The sequence below is a fragment of the Theropithecus gelada genome, chromosome 10 (genome assembly GCF_003255815.1).
Source record: "Theropithecus gelada isolate Dixy chromosome 10, Tgel_1.0, whole genome shotgun sequence".
NCBI lineage: Eukaryota > Metazoa > Chordata > Mammalia > Primates > Cercopithecidae > Theropithecus > Theropithecus gelada.
The window spans coordinates 27,152,727-27,170,559 of record NC_037678.1 but is presented as its reverse complement, the minus strand read 5'-3'; the positions used below and the strand labels follow the sequence as shown (position 1 = coordinate 27,170,559).

At 51.0% G+C, this 17,833-nt stretch overlaps 1 protein-coding gene across 5 annotated transcripts in view; it reads right to left on the bottom strand.

Moving 5' to 3' along the window:
* CABIN1 (calcineurin binding protein 1) overlaps positions 1–17,833 on the bottom strand; it is a 165,230-nt gene that overhangs the window by 53,878 nt on the left and 93,519 nt on the right. For all 5 annotated transcript variants that reach the window (XM_025399210.1, XM_025399212.1, XM_025399214.1 and 2 more), the window contains 2 exons: positions 14,926–15,108; positions 9,002–9,333 (listed from right to left, as the gene is read on the bottom strand). In XM_025399210.1, the coding sequence (XP_025254995.1) occupies positions 9,002–9,333; positions 14,926–15,108 (515 nt within the window). The remainder of the gene's footprint in view (positions 1–9,001; positions 9,334–14,925; positions 15,109–17,833) is intronic.

The window sequence follows — 17,833 nt, the reverse complement described above, 5'->3', positions numbered from 1 at the left end:
CAGTGCCAGCCTATCTGCAAGACCAGCAGGGCTCCACAGGGCTGCTAGGAAGGTGGCTATGGACCTCAGCTGTGCTCAGCCCTTCACCTAGCCATACCTCAGGCATTGGCATGGGGGCACAGATGGTACTCACAGGTTCCAGGACAAATGGAGGAATCAGGAGTGGTGGAGGGCTTGGCCAGGGAAGGCCTTCTGCAGCCTTTGGAGCCACGCAGGACCCCTTGCCCCATGCAAAGGGGACTGGCTGGGAGCCGTTGGAGTACAGTGTTCTATAGGCCAGAGAAAGAGGAGTGTGTGGCTACCTGCTGATGGGAGACTCTAGTGGGCTGCTGGGGACATCCATAAGCTGCAGACACATACTTACTGCAAACTCACCCCAGCAACCTAGGACATGAATATCCCCAAAGCTAGACCTGGTAGACTTAAAGCCAACCACTCCTGATACTTCTAATCATGAAAAATTATAATTAGAATGTCTTTGTTTGGATAAAGCCAAATATTAAGGATTTAGTGTAAAAGCTGTGCCCCCTCCCCCCGGCCCTGAGAATCCTGTGTGGTCATTAGAAGTCATGCAATCAAAGAGTTTATGAGTACATGGGGAGCACGAAAAAGCAGAACCATATTTGCATACGTTTCTCTGTGTGTGTGTGTGTGTGTGTGTGTGTGTGTGTGTGTGTGTGTCTGTCTGTCTGTCTGTGTGTAAAGAAAGTAGGCAGAAGAAAGATGGAAAGGAAATGTACCCAACAGTCCTGAGAGTTGCCTGGGGAGGGAGACTCATGGCAATAGTTCTCAATGGGGGTGGGGGTCTGTCCCCAAGGGGGCATCTGGCAATGTCTGGAAACATCTTTGGTCATCACAGCTAGAGGAAGGCTACTGGTATCTAGTGGGTAGAGACCAGGGATATTGCTGAAAGTCCTCCAGTGCACATGACATCCCCACAACAGAGAATTATTTGGTCCCAAATGTCAGTAGTGCCTCAGGAGGGAACTCTGTTCTACATTACTCATATATACTCATATATATATATAACTGTTCTACGTTACTCATATATATATATGAAAAGTTAAATACAGTTGTTGAAGGTGATGTGCAAACCTTCTCAACTGATTCACAACATTAGTCAGAACAGAAGCAGGATGCATGACTGTGGACTGACCTTGACTTTTCTCTTTCCGTCACATCCCACAGGTCCTGGGCCAAAGAAATGGGGTCTGATTGGGCTAGCGCTGCCAGGCTGCTACTCGTCATACCTCATCTAAATGGAATCATTCAGTATTTGTCTTTTTTGACTGGCTATTTCAGTTAGCATTATGTCCTCTAGGTTTCCCATGCTGTCTCATCCATTGATTCAGCTCTTCTGTCTGAATCCATCTAGAATCAGACTACTTCCTGATATCCTGCTGTGGTCTCCTCCCATCTCTGCTGCCACACTCACTTTTTCTTTACCTGTGTGGACACATTCTCAAGCTCCTGGGTCTCTGACTACTGGGTGGGTTTAACTGAGGGAATTTGATCAGAGCACTCACTCCTTGAATTCCCTCCCTGTGGAGTTGATGTGGGGCAGCCATCAATGGCCAGCCCCGATAGGCACTGCGGTTGGCCCAGGGTACCACACTCCTCCTCCCTTGTGAATTCCTACTCTCTGCCTGGGCCTGTGTAAGTTGCTCCTTCATTAAGCGCTCTTCAGACTTTCCTGTTAGATGGGGCCATCTGTGTCCTGCCAGGCCTCTGATGGGCCACCCCCAACTCACTCTTTATATATCAGCCTAGTAGTGTCTCTGACACATTCAGGTCACATGGAGCCTCTCTTCTTCCGCAACCTTGCGACAGATTTTTTTTTTTTTTTTTTTGAGACAGTTTTGCCGTGCTGTGTTACCCAGGCTGGAGTGCAGTGGTGTGACCTCGGCTCACTGCAACCTCTGCCTCCCAGGTTCAAGTGATTCTCCTTCCTCAGCCTCTTGAGTAGCTGGTATTTCAGGCACACAACACCACAGCAGGTTTTGCATTTTTAGTAGAGATGGGGTTTTGCCATGTTGGCCAGGCTAGTCTCAAACTCATGACCTCAAGTGATTTACCTGCCTTGGCCTCCCAAAGAGCTGGGATTACAGGTGTGAGCCACCATGCCCAGCCTTTGCGACAGCTTTAACCTAATTCAGGATGATGTTCCCTCAACTCTTCCCCTGCCAAACCAGGCCCTGAAAGCCTCTGACCGCATCTCCTTCCTCTCTCCTCCTTGCCCATTTAGTCACACCAGCTTCCAGCAGATTCTAGTCACACCAAGACTGTTTCTGTCTCTAGGCATGTGTGTTCGGTGTGTGTCCATCTGGAAGCCTCTCCCCCAATATCCTCGTGGCCATCAGGGCTCCCTCACTTGATTCAGATCCTTGCTTAGACAGGTCTTCCCAATCTCCCTGTCTAAATAGTCACAATCCCGCCTCTAACCCCTTAACACGCTTTATTTTTCTTCCTACTCATCACTAGCTGCCCACTCTGTTCTCCCAGTGAGCACACAATGCTGTATCCCCAGCACCTCAAACAGGAACCTCCTGCGTGACAACCACTCAGTAGAGAGCTGCTGAATGAGCAAACCTGCAGAGATGCACAGAAAACATGCTGGAGGGAGCACACGAAACACAAACACTTCTGCCATGTCACGGCTTGTGGGACAGTTCTGGGTAGTTTCATTCTCTTTTCCAAGTTTAAACAATATTATTGGTAATAAAAACTGCTGGCAGAGTGCTCAAACCTATTCAAACTGCTGAAATCTGCATTTCTTTGCAGGAGAGAAGACCAGGCCATTATGGGGGCAACCTGTCCCACCTCCTCTGGCCCCTAAGGGCCCAGCAGCATCTTCAAACCATGAGGCAGACAGACTTTGAAATGCAAAATCAAGATTCCTAAGTTGAGAAAAATATCAAGTTCTCCTTTTGCAAACTATACAAACTAAAGCTTGACAAAAATCTGGTTGGTTGGGATCTGCAGCAGCCCAGGACATCCATGTGAGGAGGCAGGGCACACCGCCATTTTGTGGAAGGGGCCACTTTTACATCCACAGAAAGGGAGCAAAGGTAAAAGGCAGGTGAACACCCTGCTTTGTGGCCAGCATGCCCTCCTGGTGCCTGGTTCTACTATCTGTGTGGTCCTGGCTCAGTCAGTGTGAACTCAAAGCTCACTGGCTCCCCCCGAACACTTGTCTGCGAGCAAAAAGCAGGGTCTCAACAGCAGGCCCTCACACCTACTCCAGTCTGATGGTGCAGGGCCCACTTCAGAGGCCCTCTCATTTAACCTGCACAATAGTCCTGACTTCTACGGGTCCCCCACATGAGCCAGCAGCACAGGCAGGTGGGGATACTGTACTCACAATAGGTGGGCAAGGGGTGGGGGTTCACAGCCAGCTGACCTGTCCTTTACCCAGGTTCACACCAGAGCACCAGCTGATCCAGAAGTCAAAAGTCAGCAGATTCCCTGGTGATCCTTCAGCTGAGCACACAGCACCATGGGGTCCCCCTGGCAGGAGTCTGTCTGTAACCAAACCCTGGGCCTGGGCTCATCCCATATCGGTACTGGACCAAAGAAATGGGGTCCAACTGGGCTAGCACAACCAGGCTGCTACTCCTCATACCTCATCTAAGTGGAATCATTCAGTATTTGTCTTGTGACTGGCTATTTCACTTGGCATTATGTCCTCTAGGTTTCCCATGCTGTCTGATGTGACCGAATTTCCTCCCTTTTTAAGGCTAATATTCCACACTGTTTTGATGAGCATGTTATAGATTTGTAGTAAGCTTTGAAATTGATTTGTTTTTGTTCAAGATTGCTGGCTCCAGGGAACATCTTGTAACTAACCCCCTCTGCCCTGAACCCCTTGCAGCAGAAGTAGCAGGAGGTGAAGGGGCCCAGCTCCCAGCTGAGAAGGAAGCAACTGGGAGAGCAGGGTAGGGGTGTCTATGCATTGGCCTTCTTCCTGGACACCCATCAGTAAAGGCCAGAACCTTCATGACAAGAGGTGTCTGATGCCATGTGCTGTCTCTCCTGGGGTGCCTCTCTGGGCTCAAAGAGCTAGGTTTCTATGGGTGTAGACTCAGGCCACAAAATCTTGGTGAAGATTGTGATCCAGAGACTAAGTGATACAGTAGCTACAATTAGGGCCCTTATAGCTATCAGTATAAATGATCATGCCCATCTAAGGTGTGCACAGTGTGCAGGGCAACAGGTGGACTGCCTTGGGGGGTCCAGGGGCAGCCTGTGTACAGCAGTGCCAACCTTGGATGGGAGGGCATCCTCAGGCAGGCAACAAAGGTCCCTCAGGACAGACCTAGCCCTTGGCCACTATCCTCCAGGCAGGGAGCCCTCAGAGGGCCTGGCAGAGGAGCAAGGAGTCATGGGAGATGCTGACACTGAAGAAATGGGCCTCACTAGAGGGGTGAGAAGGACTGTTGGCTGAGGGCAGGGCAGGGTGTGTTGGATATTGCCCCAGCACTGCAGCCCTCACCTCATTACCACAGTAATTCTGCTTTCATATCACTATCATTCTCATCGAGGAAAGAAGAGCCCTGGACCTCCAAGAGTTCCCATGCAGAGCCAGGATCTGAACCTAGGTTAGGCCAGCTTCAGAGCCCACATTCTCTCCTCCTCCCCCAAAAGCCCTGCTGTCAGCAGCTAAGCAAGTGGCACACTGCGCCCTGAAGGCGGTTTCTTTGCAAGGCCTGGGCAGACAGAACCTCACCTGGAGATGCCTGTGAAAGACCCAAGGGTTCAGGAGTCAACCACACAACTCTAGATAGGCTCTGCTTGTGGGCCCCTTTGAAGAGGCAGACATTGGACACTCCAGTCCACCAGTGAGCTGTGAGATGGCAACAAGAAAAAGGCACTGCCAAGCCCACAGCAGGATTTTATGAAGAAATGTGCTGCTGTCAAATATACACAGCGGGAAGTGTTTGTTACCAAACAGCTGTGTTTGGAAAGTGGTAACTACTTCCCAGTTAATGGTTCCACATTAGTCAGTGACAACATGGAGTTGTGTCCCCCAGATCTGTGAACAAGCTGCTGCCAGCAAAGCTGACACCCCAGGTCTGGGCAGAGCCACATGCAGCCCCCAGGATGGCATGCCCCAGAGCAGCAGGTAGGTCTTAACTTAGGCTCTCAGGGGAGCTAGGTGTTAACAACCTGCATTTAATTTGGTGGTGGTAACTGGTGCTCAGCAAAGGTTTCTGGGTGAAGCAAACACAGGAGCCAGCGGGAACCACCCTAGACTCAGCATATGCAGGGTCTAGAATGAGCTCAGTGGCTCGAGGCTACCTGAGGCACACTTGGCACCTGCAGAGCTGCCTCCTGGAAGCAGATCTGTGGGTAGCCAGTGTGGCTGTGGGTAGGGAGTGTCTGCTGCTTAAGGGGTCTCTCTTAGATTCAAGACAGCATGCCATTTCTGAGAACCAAGGAACTCAGCCTGGGAATGCAACAAACAGAAAAGCTGGCAGAAACTGAGGCTGATGGCTATTGGGGGTTGTCTGGGGATACTGACATCAATGGTGCAGACAGCCCAAGGCAGCCTCCATCCCTGCTACTGGGTGGGGATGGCTGGGTCAACTGGTGCACCTACCCTGGACCATCACAGATGACCAAAATGACCTGGCAAGGGGGCATTCATGGTTAAGAGCAAAATGGCAAACTATGAGTGTGGACAGGGTGTGGGGGACAGTGCAGCAACTGGGCCAGTGTGAGATTGCCCAGGGCTGATGTCTGGCTCTGTTACTCAGCTCTGTGTGACCCTCAGACCAGGTTCCCAGATGCAAAGTAGAAGGGGCATGAGCCCACCTCTGGGGCCTGGAGTGCCTGGTCTTGAAAGCACACAATCAACAGGGCATGTGTACTGGAGTTGGGAAGAAATACAGGCAGGGCATCCTAAGTCCAAATATCTAAAATCCAAATTATTCCAAAATCTGAAACTTTGGTGCTTAAAGGAAATGCTCATTGGAGCATTTTGGTTTTTTGTTTTGTTTTTTTTGAGAGGGAGTTTTGGTCTTTCGCCCAGGCTGGAGTGAAGTGACACGATCTCAGCTCACGGCAACCTCCGCCTCCCCAGTTCAAGCGATTCTCCTGCCTCAACCTCCTGATTAACTGGGATTACAGATGTGCGCCACCACGCTTGGATAATTTTTGTATTTTTAGTAGAGACAAGTTTTTGCAATGTTGGCCAGGCTGGTCTTGAACTCCTGACCTCAGGTGATCCACCCGCCTCAGTCTCCCAAAGTGCTAGGATTACAGGCGTAAGCCACCACGCCCAGCCTCATCAGAGCATTTGGGATTTCAGATTTTTGGCTTAGCATGATGGCTCAGCCAGGTAAATATAATACAAATATTCTAAGATCTGAAAAAAGCCAAAATCCAAACCCCTTCTGGTCCCAAGCATTTTGTATAAAGGATATTCAACCTGTACTAGACCCAAGACAGCTAGTTTTAGGGTGGTAGAATTGTGGTTACCTCCCTCCAACTTTTGATTTTGACAGAAATACTGTTTCCTACTTCTAAAAAATTCATCAAGAGAAGGGGCAGGCTGCAATAACAGCATTTTGTGTCTAGTGCTGAGCTAAGCACTTTACATGCACTGGCTCCTTCAAATTCAACATAAAGCCATTTAGCGGGGAAGTGGAGGGTGGGTCGGTGGGGCCTGTATCACCACTCAACTCTCCTCCCACCCAAACCTACTGTCCCTCCCCACTTCCCTTGCACAGGTGCCAATTCCTAATCAACATTTTGTACCCAAAATTCCATCTCGGCATCTGCTTCTTGAGAAGGTAAGGAAGGGTCTGAGCTCACTACTGGGGACCACCAGATCCTGGTCAAAGCTGACTACAGCTGGAGGGGGCTGTATGGCTGCTTGAGGATGCACTTGAACAGAAGGACACTAGAGGTGAGGGAGGACAGGACAATGGTTACTACTGTCTGTTCCACTGATGTGTGTGTGGGCTCTTGCAGTGGGCTGTGCTGCTCCCAAAAGAGGGAAGCGGGAAAGTTCCCAAAGCAACGGTGAGCCCAACAGAGTTCATATCAGCCACTGCCCCTCAGGCCCAAAGACAGCTTCAGCAGTGAGGACATGCTGCTTGGCGTTTATTAAGATCCAGGTCCACCAGGGTGCAGAAGGCCTGAGGTACAGAGGTAAGGTCTACTGCCAAGTGCAGGCTGAGCAGTGAGCGAGCCAGGCTCCAGTGTGGCACCAATAGCCAGGGAGCTGGCCGTCGTTTGCCAGCATGCACTGCACCTTGAACTACAGACCAAAGCCCCAGATGATGAGACTCCCTCCCTCCCAGACCTGTGTCACCTGCTGTGCCCTGAGTAAATCAACCAAGCCACATGAGAATGGTGGTCACTGTGGGGACAGAACACTTACCTTCTTGGACCCCTGTATCTAGTCCCCCAAGCAGAATTCTGTGAAGTGCCACTTCCTGCACATAGCCAGTGCCAAGCCAGGCCCCATCTCTTGGCCAACTGTCCATTCTGGTTCTTCAAACATTCCACAGAGGATGCTGGGGGGAACCAGCAGGAGATCTCTAGGAGGAGGACCTGAATGAGTCCTCACAGCAAGACCCTAAAGGTCACCCCTGCTTGCCCAGCACACCTGGCTCTCTCTGGCCCTCGCCCACACCAATGCCAGCCCAGAATGGCCACCTTCCTGGGCTGTTTGCTCTGTCTGGGTGCTCTTCCTTCCTTCCAGACCAATGCTGTCCCCTACAATACAGGTCTCAGCATAAAAGGTGTCTTCACAGAGGCACAGCAGCACCCTCACCCCTCTATGCACCCCGTTGTTTTCTCTGTGGTATTGGTCAAATGAGACTTGCTTTACTCATCTGCATGTTTTATTTATTATTTATTATTTTTATTTTTGAGATGGAGTCTCGTTCTGTCGCCCAGGCTGAAGTGCAGTGGCACAGTCGCGGCTCACTGCAACCTCTGCCTCCTGGGTTCAAGCAATTCTCATGCCTCAGCCTCCAGAGTAGCTGGGACTACAGGTATGTGCCACCACGCCTGGCTAACTTTTGTATTTTTAGTAGAGATGGGGATTCACCAGGTTGGTCTCAAACTCCTGACCTCAGGTGATCCCCCTGCCTCAGCCTCCCAAAATGCTGGGATTACAGGTGTGAGCCACCATGCCCGGCCATCTGCATGTTTTTAAGTCTGCTTCCCCCTTAGAATGTAGCTACATGGGGCAGGACAACGACCAGGACACTCCCCAACACCTGGGTGAGTGAGGAGAGACTGAAGGAAAATAAAGTCACCCCTACTATTTAGGCCCTGCCCAGGTCACATTACCTCCCCAAATCTAAACGCCAGCAGAAGAGGTCTGGCTGGGAAGCCCCTGGAAGCACTTAAGCCTGGGGCACAGCTGTTAAGGATCGCTGTATCATCTGCTTTCCAGAAAGAGCTGGAGGAGGCTGTTAGCACCTAACCCCCATAAAGCAGAGGCTGTGAAGATGGTTTCAGCAGCTGCATCACAGAGAAGAGCCCAGGGGCAGGTGATGGTGAGGAGGCCCCTGCAAGATGCAGCTGGAGAGATGGGGCCTAGGGCAAGCAAGGCCGGAACAGAGAGTAAGCAGGGCCTCCTCTAGGGCACCTGGAAGACGGGCATGCTGTCGCTGAGATGATGGGTGAATGGCAGGGGTGAGGGAGCACGACATCAGAGTTTGAGTCGCTGCATAGCCCTCACAGGAAAGAGTAGCTGAGCTTATGAAATCCTTATCCCTCACCCCACAGCCTATCCCTGAGGCTGTGAGGCCCACTACACTCCTCCTCCATTCCTGGCTGTGACCCTGGGCCCTCACCACTGGGTTCCCTGGCAAGCTGGCTCACTCCTGGGGCTGGCCCTACCTCCTGCAGCTCTCTTGCCCATCCCTCCCATGTGCTGCTACTGTGAAGCTCCAATCTGTCTTGGCTCTGCCCACCAACCTTCAAAGATGCTCGGCTGCCTGGGAAAATCCAAGCCCCCTTGGCCTGGCAGCCCACTCACCCGGTGGGTCTTGCTGTAGGTGTAGAGGAAGGCCAGACGGTAGAGACTCTTATAGTGCTGGGGGAAGCGACTCAGGCACAGGCGGAAGGAGGCAATGCACTGCTCTGTGAGAAACTGCCGCTGCTCCTCAGCACCAGCCGGCAGCCCCTGGGGGAAGGCCACTGGCTCCCCTGGGAGGTCCCCTCTCTTCTTCCCATCCCACAGGGTGGGTATGGATGCTGAGGGCTTGCCAGGGATGCAAGCAGAGGCTGGGGGTTCTGCAACAGGCTTCTGGACACCTTGCTCTGCAGCCCGGAAACCTTCTGTACTCTCCAATGGCTCCTCATTTTTTCCTACAGTTGAGAAGGAAAAGAAAGTCACCTTGGTTTTAGGCCCTGTCCATGTAGTGGTCTACCACCAGCGACGGAGGCGCCTCGGTGAGGTGACCAGATGGCTGGACCAATGCCCTTGCTGAGTGGATGCTGGACCCAGCAGCAGGAGGCACAGGGCCCGGTGCTGGCTCTGCCCCAACAGAGGTCTCCTGCTCCATGAAAGAGGCTATCCCAGCTGGCATGCAGTGGGGGACCCAGAAGCTACAGAGTGGGAGTTATGGGCTGGGCTCTGGGTCTTCCCCTCTGAACGGTGGCACAGGCTGTCCCACCTCTGGGGCTGGGGCATGGGGAAGCAGCCCACAAAGGGCAGGTGTTGCCACCACCATCATCAAATAAAACACAGCCAGGGTTCACAAAGTAGCACACCTGCTCCCCTGCTCAGTGCTCGGCCCACTGCCTGCCCCACTGCCTGCCCCAAATCCCTCTCCAGGGTTACTGCTGCTGTGAGTGAGCCAAGTGCTCCCACATGGGCCCTCAGGTGGCATGAGCCCAGCTCCTGAACACCCAGCCTTGCTCCACCAAGGGCCATGGGGCAGCAGTTCACATCAAGATAGCCCAGGCTGGGTGGTGGAGCTGCAGGGCTGGCCCCAGGATGATGACAGTAGCCTGGGTGACTTTGGGCTATATACCCGGAGGTGCAGGCTCCTTGGCTACAGAAAAAGAAAGCTGTCTGGCCGGGGAGGGTGGGACAGATGGAAAGGGCTGGCGAGCAAGGGACAAAGGCAAGGGGTCCTGTGGTCTGTGGCTCCTTAGGCACCCAGGAGCATGGCACACACCCTGCGCAGCTTGCCTGGAGGAAGCCAGAGAAGCAGCACCAGCTCTGAGGTGTTGTGCTATGGCTGAGCCCTCTCCCTATTGTAGTAGTGGCCTGGAGACAGCTGGGGCCTGCTGGGGCAGGGCCGAGTGGGCAACAACCAAGGCCCCCAGTTCTCCACATGCTAAGTCGAAGCCTATCTGCAGACATCAGGTGTGTGGCCAGCTTGCCCACCATCACTATTCTCCTTGAGGAAAGAATCTGAGCATTCACTCCCTATGCTCCCCTCAGCCACCTGCTATTAGTCTGATCTTCCCTCTCTTCCCTCTCTTCCCCTTCAGCCCAACCCACCGCTCTCCCTCAGTGTCCTTGCCTCTCCACCATCACTCCTTCTCCCGGAGCCATTGCCCTTCTCCCTCCCTTGCATCGCTGCCCCCAGTGGTGTTGGCAAAGAAAAGCCATAAGAGCATCTCCTCTCCCCCAGGCCCAGAGCCTACCACGGGCTGCCCCTCCCCCAACTCTTTGAAGTGGCCCTAATGACTGAATGCCAGGAGGTCCTAGCTCCTTCCACGCTACACTGTCTTCTCATGTGAGCTCAAGAAGTTGCCTGCGTCCCACAGCTTAGGGCTGGCATCCGTCTTACAGAGGATACCATCACTTTATTAAAAAATGTGCCAGGTTTCCAATGTGTTCAAAATGTGGCTCACCAAACAGTGTAAGCCATAATAATGCTGGAATCAGCCCTGTGCTAGGCACGGGGGAGACAGAGGAATCAGATGATGATGCAGGCCTCTCAGCGGTTCACATCAGGCACTGAGAGCTTGGACACAAAGACACACAGAGCACAATTTTCATGGAAAGCAGGCAGAGGGTCAAGAATTCAGCCAGAAATCTTAGAACACATAAAGAGAGAAGAAAACAGCAATCCTAGACTGAGTTAGAAACCTAGCTGCAGGGAAGACCCGCTCGGGCGCCCCTCTCTTGGAGAGAGAGCTATTCTCTTTTCTTTCTTTTGCCTATTAAACCTAACCTCAAACAAACAAACAAACAAACAAAAAAACCCGAAGAACAACAACCCAGTGCGCTGGCTCACACTTGTAATCCCAGTACTTTGGAAGGCTAAGGTGAGAGGACTGCTTGAGGCCAAGAGTTTGAGACCAGCCTGGGGCAACAGAGCAAGACCTCATTTCTACAAAAAACGTAAAAAATTAGGCAGGTGTGGTGCCACCTGTAGTCCCAGCTACTCGGGAGGCTGAGGCAGGAGGATCTCAAGCTCAGGAGGTTGAGGCTGTAGTGAGCCATGACTGCATCACTGTATTCCAGCATGGGCAACAGGGCGAGACCCTGTCTCAGAAACAACAACAATAAAAATCAGTTGCTTAGGGGTCTGGGTGGCCTAAGGGGCCCAGGAGAGATGGGGTGAGCTGCCTTAACCACAGCATCCACTCCTACTGCTGAACTGGCCTCACAGGTCACTACAGCCCTCCATTGCCTTACTGGAAGAAAGAGGGTCAGAAATGCCAACAAGACCACACCACGTTTCCAGGCCAGGACGTCCAATTGTAACCTAACTGCATGAAGATGAGAAAACTTCCTTCTACCAAGAGAAAGCAAGTAAAACGTGTGTTCTGGCTGCTCCAGCCTAGGCCAGTGCCTGACGCAGGCAGGGAAGACTGGCTTGGAATGCCTGTGGTGCATACGCCAAGGCCAACAGAGCACAGGAGCCATCTGATCCACATCAGTCCATGGAAGTCCTAAGAAGAATGAGGCACAGACATGCCTCCAGCTGACCCTCTGGACTGATGTGTAATGATGGCCCAGTGAACTCAGGGGGCCTGGTTATGGAAGAGCCTGACCCGCAGGTGGCTACACATCTTGGCAAGACACCAACAGCTGAGAGGCCTAGACGGAAATATGCCCCAGCAGGGACCTCAAGTCTGTCTCTTTTGACTTCTGAGATCGTCTTACTCAAACTCTACTGGTCTGAGAAAAAAGCCCAGTGAGGGTGCTCTCCACAAAGGGCGGGCAGGCAAGATGGGCAGGAAGCTGGGCACTGGCAGGTCAACTGCCCCCAGGGCGGGCCCCCCCACAACCATTTATCATCCCATCCTGCGTGTGGTACACGGGCATCGTCACTAGACCTCTACTTGACCAGGAAGGGGCAGATGTGGCCAGTCTGGCATGCCCTTGTGTCCACTGCCTGGATCACAACAGGTGGTCGTCAACTCTGCTTTGGGTTTTACCCTCTTGCCCTCAGAATGATATAGAAGAGTGAGCTTGTGTTTAAGTGATGAAACTGTGGACAACTTTCTTCTAGATTAAATAAATAAGTCTTTACTCTTGCGACCTTCATATTTTAGACTTTTTTTTTTTTTTTGAAGCTCTGCCCCCTGCAAAGGTGAGCTTCAGCTAACTGCAACAGTCACTTCTGGGAAAGGCTCTTTCCTCAAGGCACCTCGGTCAAGGCCAGAGTGGAGAAAGACAGCTTCTGGAGAATTAAAGGAAGGAGGCTGGTCCTTGGGCAATGTGACAGCTTGTGCCTGCTAGACATGGTGGGAGGGAGTGCATCTCAGTGCCAGGCAGGATGTGGCTGTCAGATCTGTTTCTGCTTTCCCTTGGTACCCAGTGCGTGGTACAGATCTAGACCTGTTGTGCCCCGCTGCTTGATAACAAATACAAAACGTATGAGCGAGGGCCTGTACCCCATAACATTAATGACGGAGGAAGCAGCAGGCTGGTGATAGGACTCTCCATGAGGGCGTGCTGGGAAGGCAAGGGGTGTGGTGCACACTGGGGCCTGCACCGAACACTGCCTAGGCACTGCTGTCCTGGCTTTCTGCAGAGAGGCCAAAGGCTGCTCAAGCACTGCAGACTGTGATGGCCAGGCTACTACCCAATGGCAGTCCAGGGGAGTGCATGTTAGAGACCACCACTCACCAAGACCAGGCCTGGAGGAGTGCTCTGCTCCCAGAACTGTGTGCTGGCAGTGGGCATGAGAAGCATTCCCTGCCATACCTGCTCTCCCAGCAGGAAGTTGATCAACTTCACCACCATGGTTACCAAGAAAAGATGGACTTAGAGAGGAGGAACATGGCCATGGAAGCAAGAGGTTTCATTTCATGCTTATCAGCTATTGTGGTGACCTTTGGTCCTACCCTAACCTTCTTCACCAATGGCCAACCCCACAAACTGTCTGCTTAAGCCACTGGCTCTAATGGAAGGAGGGAAGAGGCAGGACGCTCTTCATGAGTCTAGAAGGGCCTGTATAGGCTGTGCCAGACCAAAGCCAACTCACTCCCTGCTTCGTTCCCCCAACACCCATGTCCCCTTCCTCATGTAAGTGGGAGAGAAGTTCATGATGACACAATAGCATCCACAGCAGTCACAGCCTGACAGGCCACAGAGCACACATGGTGGTCTTACTTGTCTAATAAGTTTAAAAATCTTATTTTTAAGACCAGAAATGCTGTATTAGAGTGTTAAGAGTGTAAGTTACCTTTTTCCTTCCCATTTCAAACTTCCTACAGTGTGTTTATGTCAGTTACAGAATGTCAACGATGGCTGGCGACAGCATAGTCACTGCCTGGTGAGAGAGTGGGGTGGTGGCCTCATCTCTCTATGAGCACCAGATACAAGTAAATCCACATGGTAAGTCCTCCATTCTGTGCCCTCTTATCTAGTGTCTCTACCAGGTGTCCCCTAATGCGGATACTTCCAACCTACTGGGGACGTGGTCTCATGCCCTTTTAAGTCCAGCCAGGGGAGGCTGGCAGGGAGCAGAGAGCTGGGAGAGATCTTCCTTAGTGTAAACGGCTCTGGCTCCACTGCCACACCTATGTGTGAGCTCCTATCCAGGGCTTGCTCTGAGACTTGCTGGGACAAGGCCTGGGTCCCTCAGGGAGGCAGTTTATCACCAATGTTTTTCCCCATCCATCCATCCCACCTGGAGAGGCAGGCAGCATGGGGTAATGGTTAAGGGTGTAGACTGAGAGGGCAAATTCCAGACCTTCTCTGAATCTCAGATTCTTCAGCTATAAAATGGGAATAGTCATTATGCTTTTTTTCTAGGGTGCTTGGGAGAACCAAATGAATTAACACAGTGCCTAGCACAGAAAAGAGTACAGGGCTGGGTTGTTGTTATTACTGTTTGAGAAACACCTGTAAGTCCTGGCCCTGGCCAGAGTGGGAAAGCTCTCAAATCCACAGCTGACCAGCCACAGCTCAAGAGTGGGGCCAGGAAAGTCCCAGCCTGCCTGTGATCTCCCAGTAAGCCCAGATGTGGGGCTCTGCCAACTGATTTCTACAAACGCGGCCTAGACCCCCCAGGAGAGCTGGGCATAGCCCCAGGCTTAAATCAGGGCCCTCTGCCCCCCACCCCCACAAAAGGGAGATTTTTCCTGAAGACCTCATATGATTCAGACTAAAAAGAAAACACATTTGTGACATTTAGGATCCAAAGACTTAAAATAACCATTAACCAAGAAAAAAAAAACAGAGCACACTGATGTCACAGACATAGCTTTCCCGGGCTGGGCTGTGAGGGTCATAACAACAAGAAGAAGCATCCCTGAGCACATGTGGTGCTGGGCTCTGTGCGCACCCTCAGGAGCTGCCTCCCTCAACCCTCACAACCCCAGGGAGGGCACTGCGACCATTCCCATCCTACAGGGAGAAAAACGGAGGCCCAGAGAGTAAGCGACTTGCCCAGCCAAGGTCCCTGGGCCACAAAGCCTTCAGCTCTGCCCAGATTGCCACAGGACATCAAAGTGGTTCTAATTTACCGAGTTAGAGCTTCATACCTCTTTCTTCTGTGGCCCCCTGAAGGTCTTTACCCGTCCCTCCTGCTTGGGAACTGAGAACCGGCAGCCTCTTCTCTGTGTAGGCTTTCCTGGAGCCCTCCAGTAAGCTGGTGGGCTCATTAAAGAAGTCCTGCGTCGAGCTGGAGTCTGAGAGTGCTACGGCTGTGCTGTCCTGGCTTCGGTCTAAGGGGAGAAGGAGGAAGACAGGGCGAGAGCATTAACCTACACCACCTCCAACACAGGGGGCCTCCCTATGGTGAGTCTCCCTGCCAGTGGCCTGGGGACTGCCTTGCAGGAGATGGCCTGAACACAGCCATTCCACACTGCTGGGCCCAACCCATCCCAGAGGCCACGGAGAGACTCACCAAAGGCACCAATCTCCATGGTCAGCCCTCCTGGTGTTCCCCCAAACAGTGGTATTCTGGTAAATATTTAACAACTGGCTCTCAGGGAAAAAGAAAGCCCTGATTAATAGCACTTACTGATTTCTGGAGTGTAAATATTCCCACCATGGCAATTTTCAAGTTACCAACGTGCTGTTGTCAAATGTGGAGTTAGGAAGAGATGCACAGTAGCCATTATTATGTAGTTTTTCTACCATATAAATATAACAGAAATAAATGAAGTGGGAAAGAATTCAGGAAACATTTTTAACCTGTTAGTAAAAGCCAGGTGTGATCTGGAAGAACTCTAGATCTCTGGGAGCCACAGATGTAAAAGGAGTTTGTACTCAGTCACTAGCTGCTGTCTTCAGACCTTCACGGGTGCTCATGAGAAAGAATAGGGGAGGGGCAAGGAGGGAAGTTGAGGAAACCTTCCTGGGAGTAGTGCAGACCTGGAGGGGAGGAGTGAGTGGTTGCTGCTATGGAAAAGGTACAAAGCCTGCCTGGAGGAACCGAAGCCTTCAGGCATGGAGGCAGGGGAGGAAACCTTGTTGCCTCCAGGGTACAGGTGAAGACCCACTGCAGCTGGGGAAGGGAAAAGGAAAAACCTTCTATTCTAAGGGAGGGGCAGGAAATCATCTAGAGTCCAAACATTAGAGGTCTCCCACCACTGAAGGAGGGGCAGAATCACGGAGAAAGCACCACCCCTGAGATGCAGGGACACAGAGTCCACCTAAGTCTGAGGCTGGGACCAAGACAACAGAGAACTACCCCATGTCCCCAACCCTAGGCTGGCATGCACTGAGTAACAAGCAAGGCAGTCTACTGCAGGGAGGAGGCAAGAGCATGGAGGAGTACCCTCCCTGATGTACACACAAAGTCCTAAGGCTGAAGGCGGAACTGGAACGTGGGGAAAAACCTTGTGGCAAACAAGCTCCTCTACTAAGCACAAGGTAACATGAGAGGAATTTGAGCTTGGGAGGTCGAGGCTGCAGTGAGCTATGATTGCACCACTGGGGCACAGAACCATAGTAACAACAAAACCCAAGCCAGCTCAATTTCTGACTAGCCTAACTCAACTTTCCTTACTAAAAGCCTAGAAACAAAAGATGGAAGCCTATTCCAGGCATACATATTACTTATTTCAGTCTCTTCTGTCCTATACATGATATCTGGTATTCAATGTAAAAATTACAAGACGCATACAGAAAGAAACAAAAAAGTAAATCATCAAGAGACGAATCAATCAGCAGAGCCAGACTCACAGATAACCCAGATATTGGAACTACATGTCAGGGAATTTAAAATAACTAAGATTAATATGATTCATAAATATGATTAGTATGTCAAAGGCTGTACTGGAAAAGCTGAACAACATGCACGAACAGACAGGAAATTTCAGCAGTGAGATTAAAAAAAGCAAGAGTCAAATGCAAAGGCTAGAAATAAAAAATACAGTAACAGAGATGAAGAGTGCCTTTCCCAGACACTGCAGCCAACCTGACACAGCTGAGGAGGAAAAGGAAATCAAAACTTGAAAACAGGTCACTAGAAATACCGACAATCTCCAACTTACAATGGTTCAACTTAAAATTTTTTTGACTTTACAATGGTGCAAAAGTGATATGCATTCAGTAGAAACTACACTTCAAATTTTGAATTTTGATCTTTTCCCAAGCTAGTGATATGCAGTACAATACTATTGCATGAGATATTCAACACTTTATCGTGAAACAGGCTTTGTGCTATAACAGCAGTCCCCAACCTTTTTGGCACCAAGAAGACAATTTTTGGAAGACAATTTTCCACAGACCACGGGGGTTGGAGGGGGATAGTTTCAGGATAAAACTATTCTCTGGCATTAGATTCCTGCGAGGAGCACACAACCTAGATCCCTCCACATGTGCAGTTCACAATAGGGTTCATGCTCCTATGAGAATCTATGGAACACCTGCCACTGATCAGCCAGGAGCCAGGGTTCAGGTGGTAGTGCTCGCCTGCCTGCTGCTCACCTCCTGCTGTGCGGCCCAGTTCCTAACCGGCCACGGACAGGTACCAGTCTGTGACCTGGGGGTTGGGGACCTCCGTGTTACATAGTTTTGCCCAACTGTAGGCTAACGCAAGTGTTCTGAGCATGTTGTGGTGAGGCTGGGCTAAACTATGATGTTGGTAGGTCAGGTATATTAAATGCATTTCTGACTTAATTTCAACTTATGTTCGTTTTATCAGGAAATAACCCCATTGTAAGTTGAGGAGCATCTGTAATCCAAACCCAGAGAATAACAGTGGGCAGGAGGAATCAGAATAGAGCATCCAAATGATCCAACACGCTAACTGGAGTCACAAAAAGAGATGAGGGAGAAACAGGACAGTAGAAATATTTAAAGACATAATAACTAAGAATTTTCCAAAAATAATAAAAGACATCAAATCACCAAGATTCTCAGAAAACACCAAGCAAGGGAAAACACCCCCACACACATTACAAAAAAAAAAAAAAAAAAAAAGAATCACACCTAGGTGGG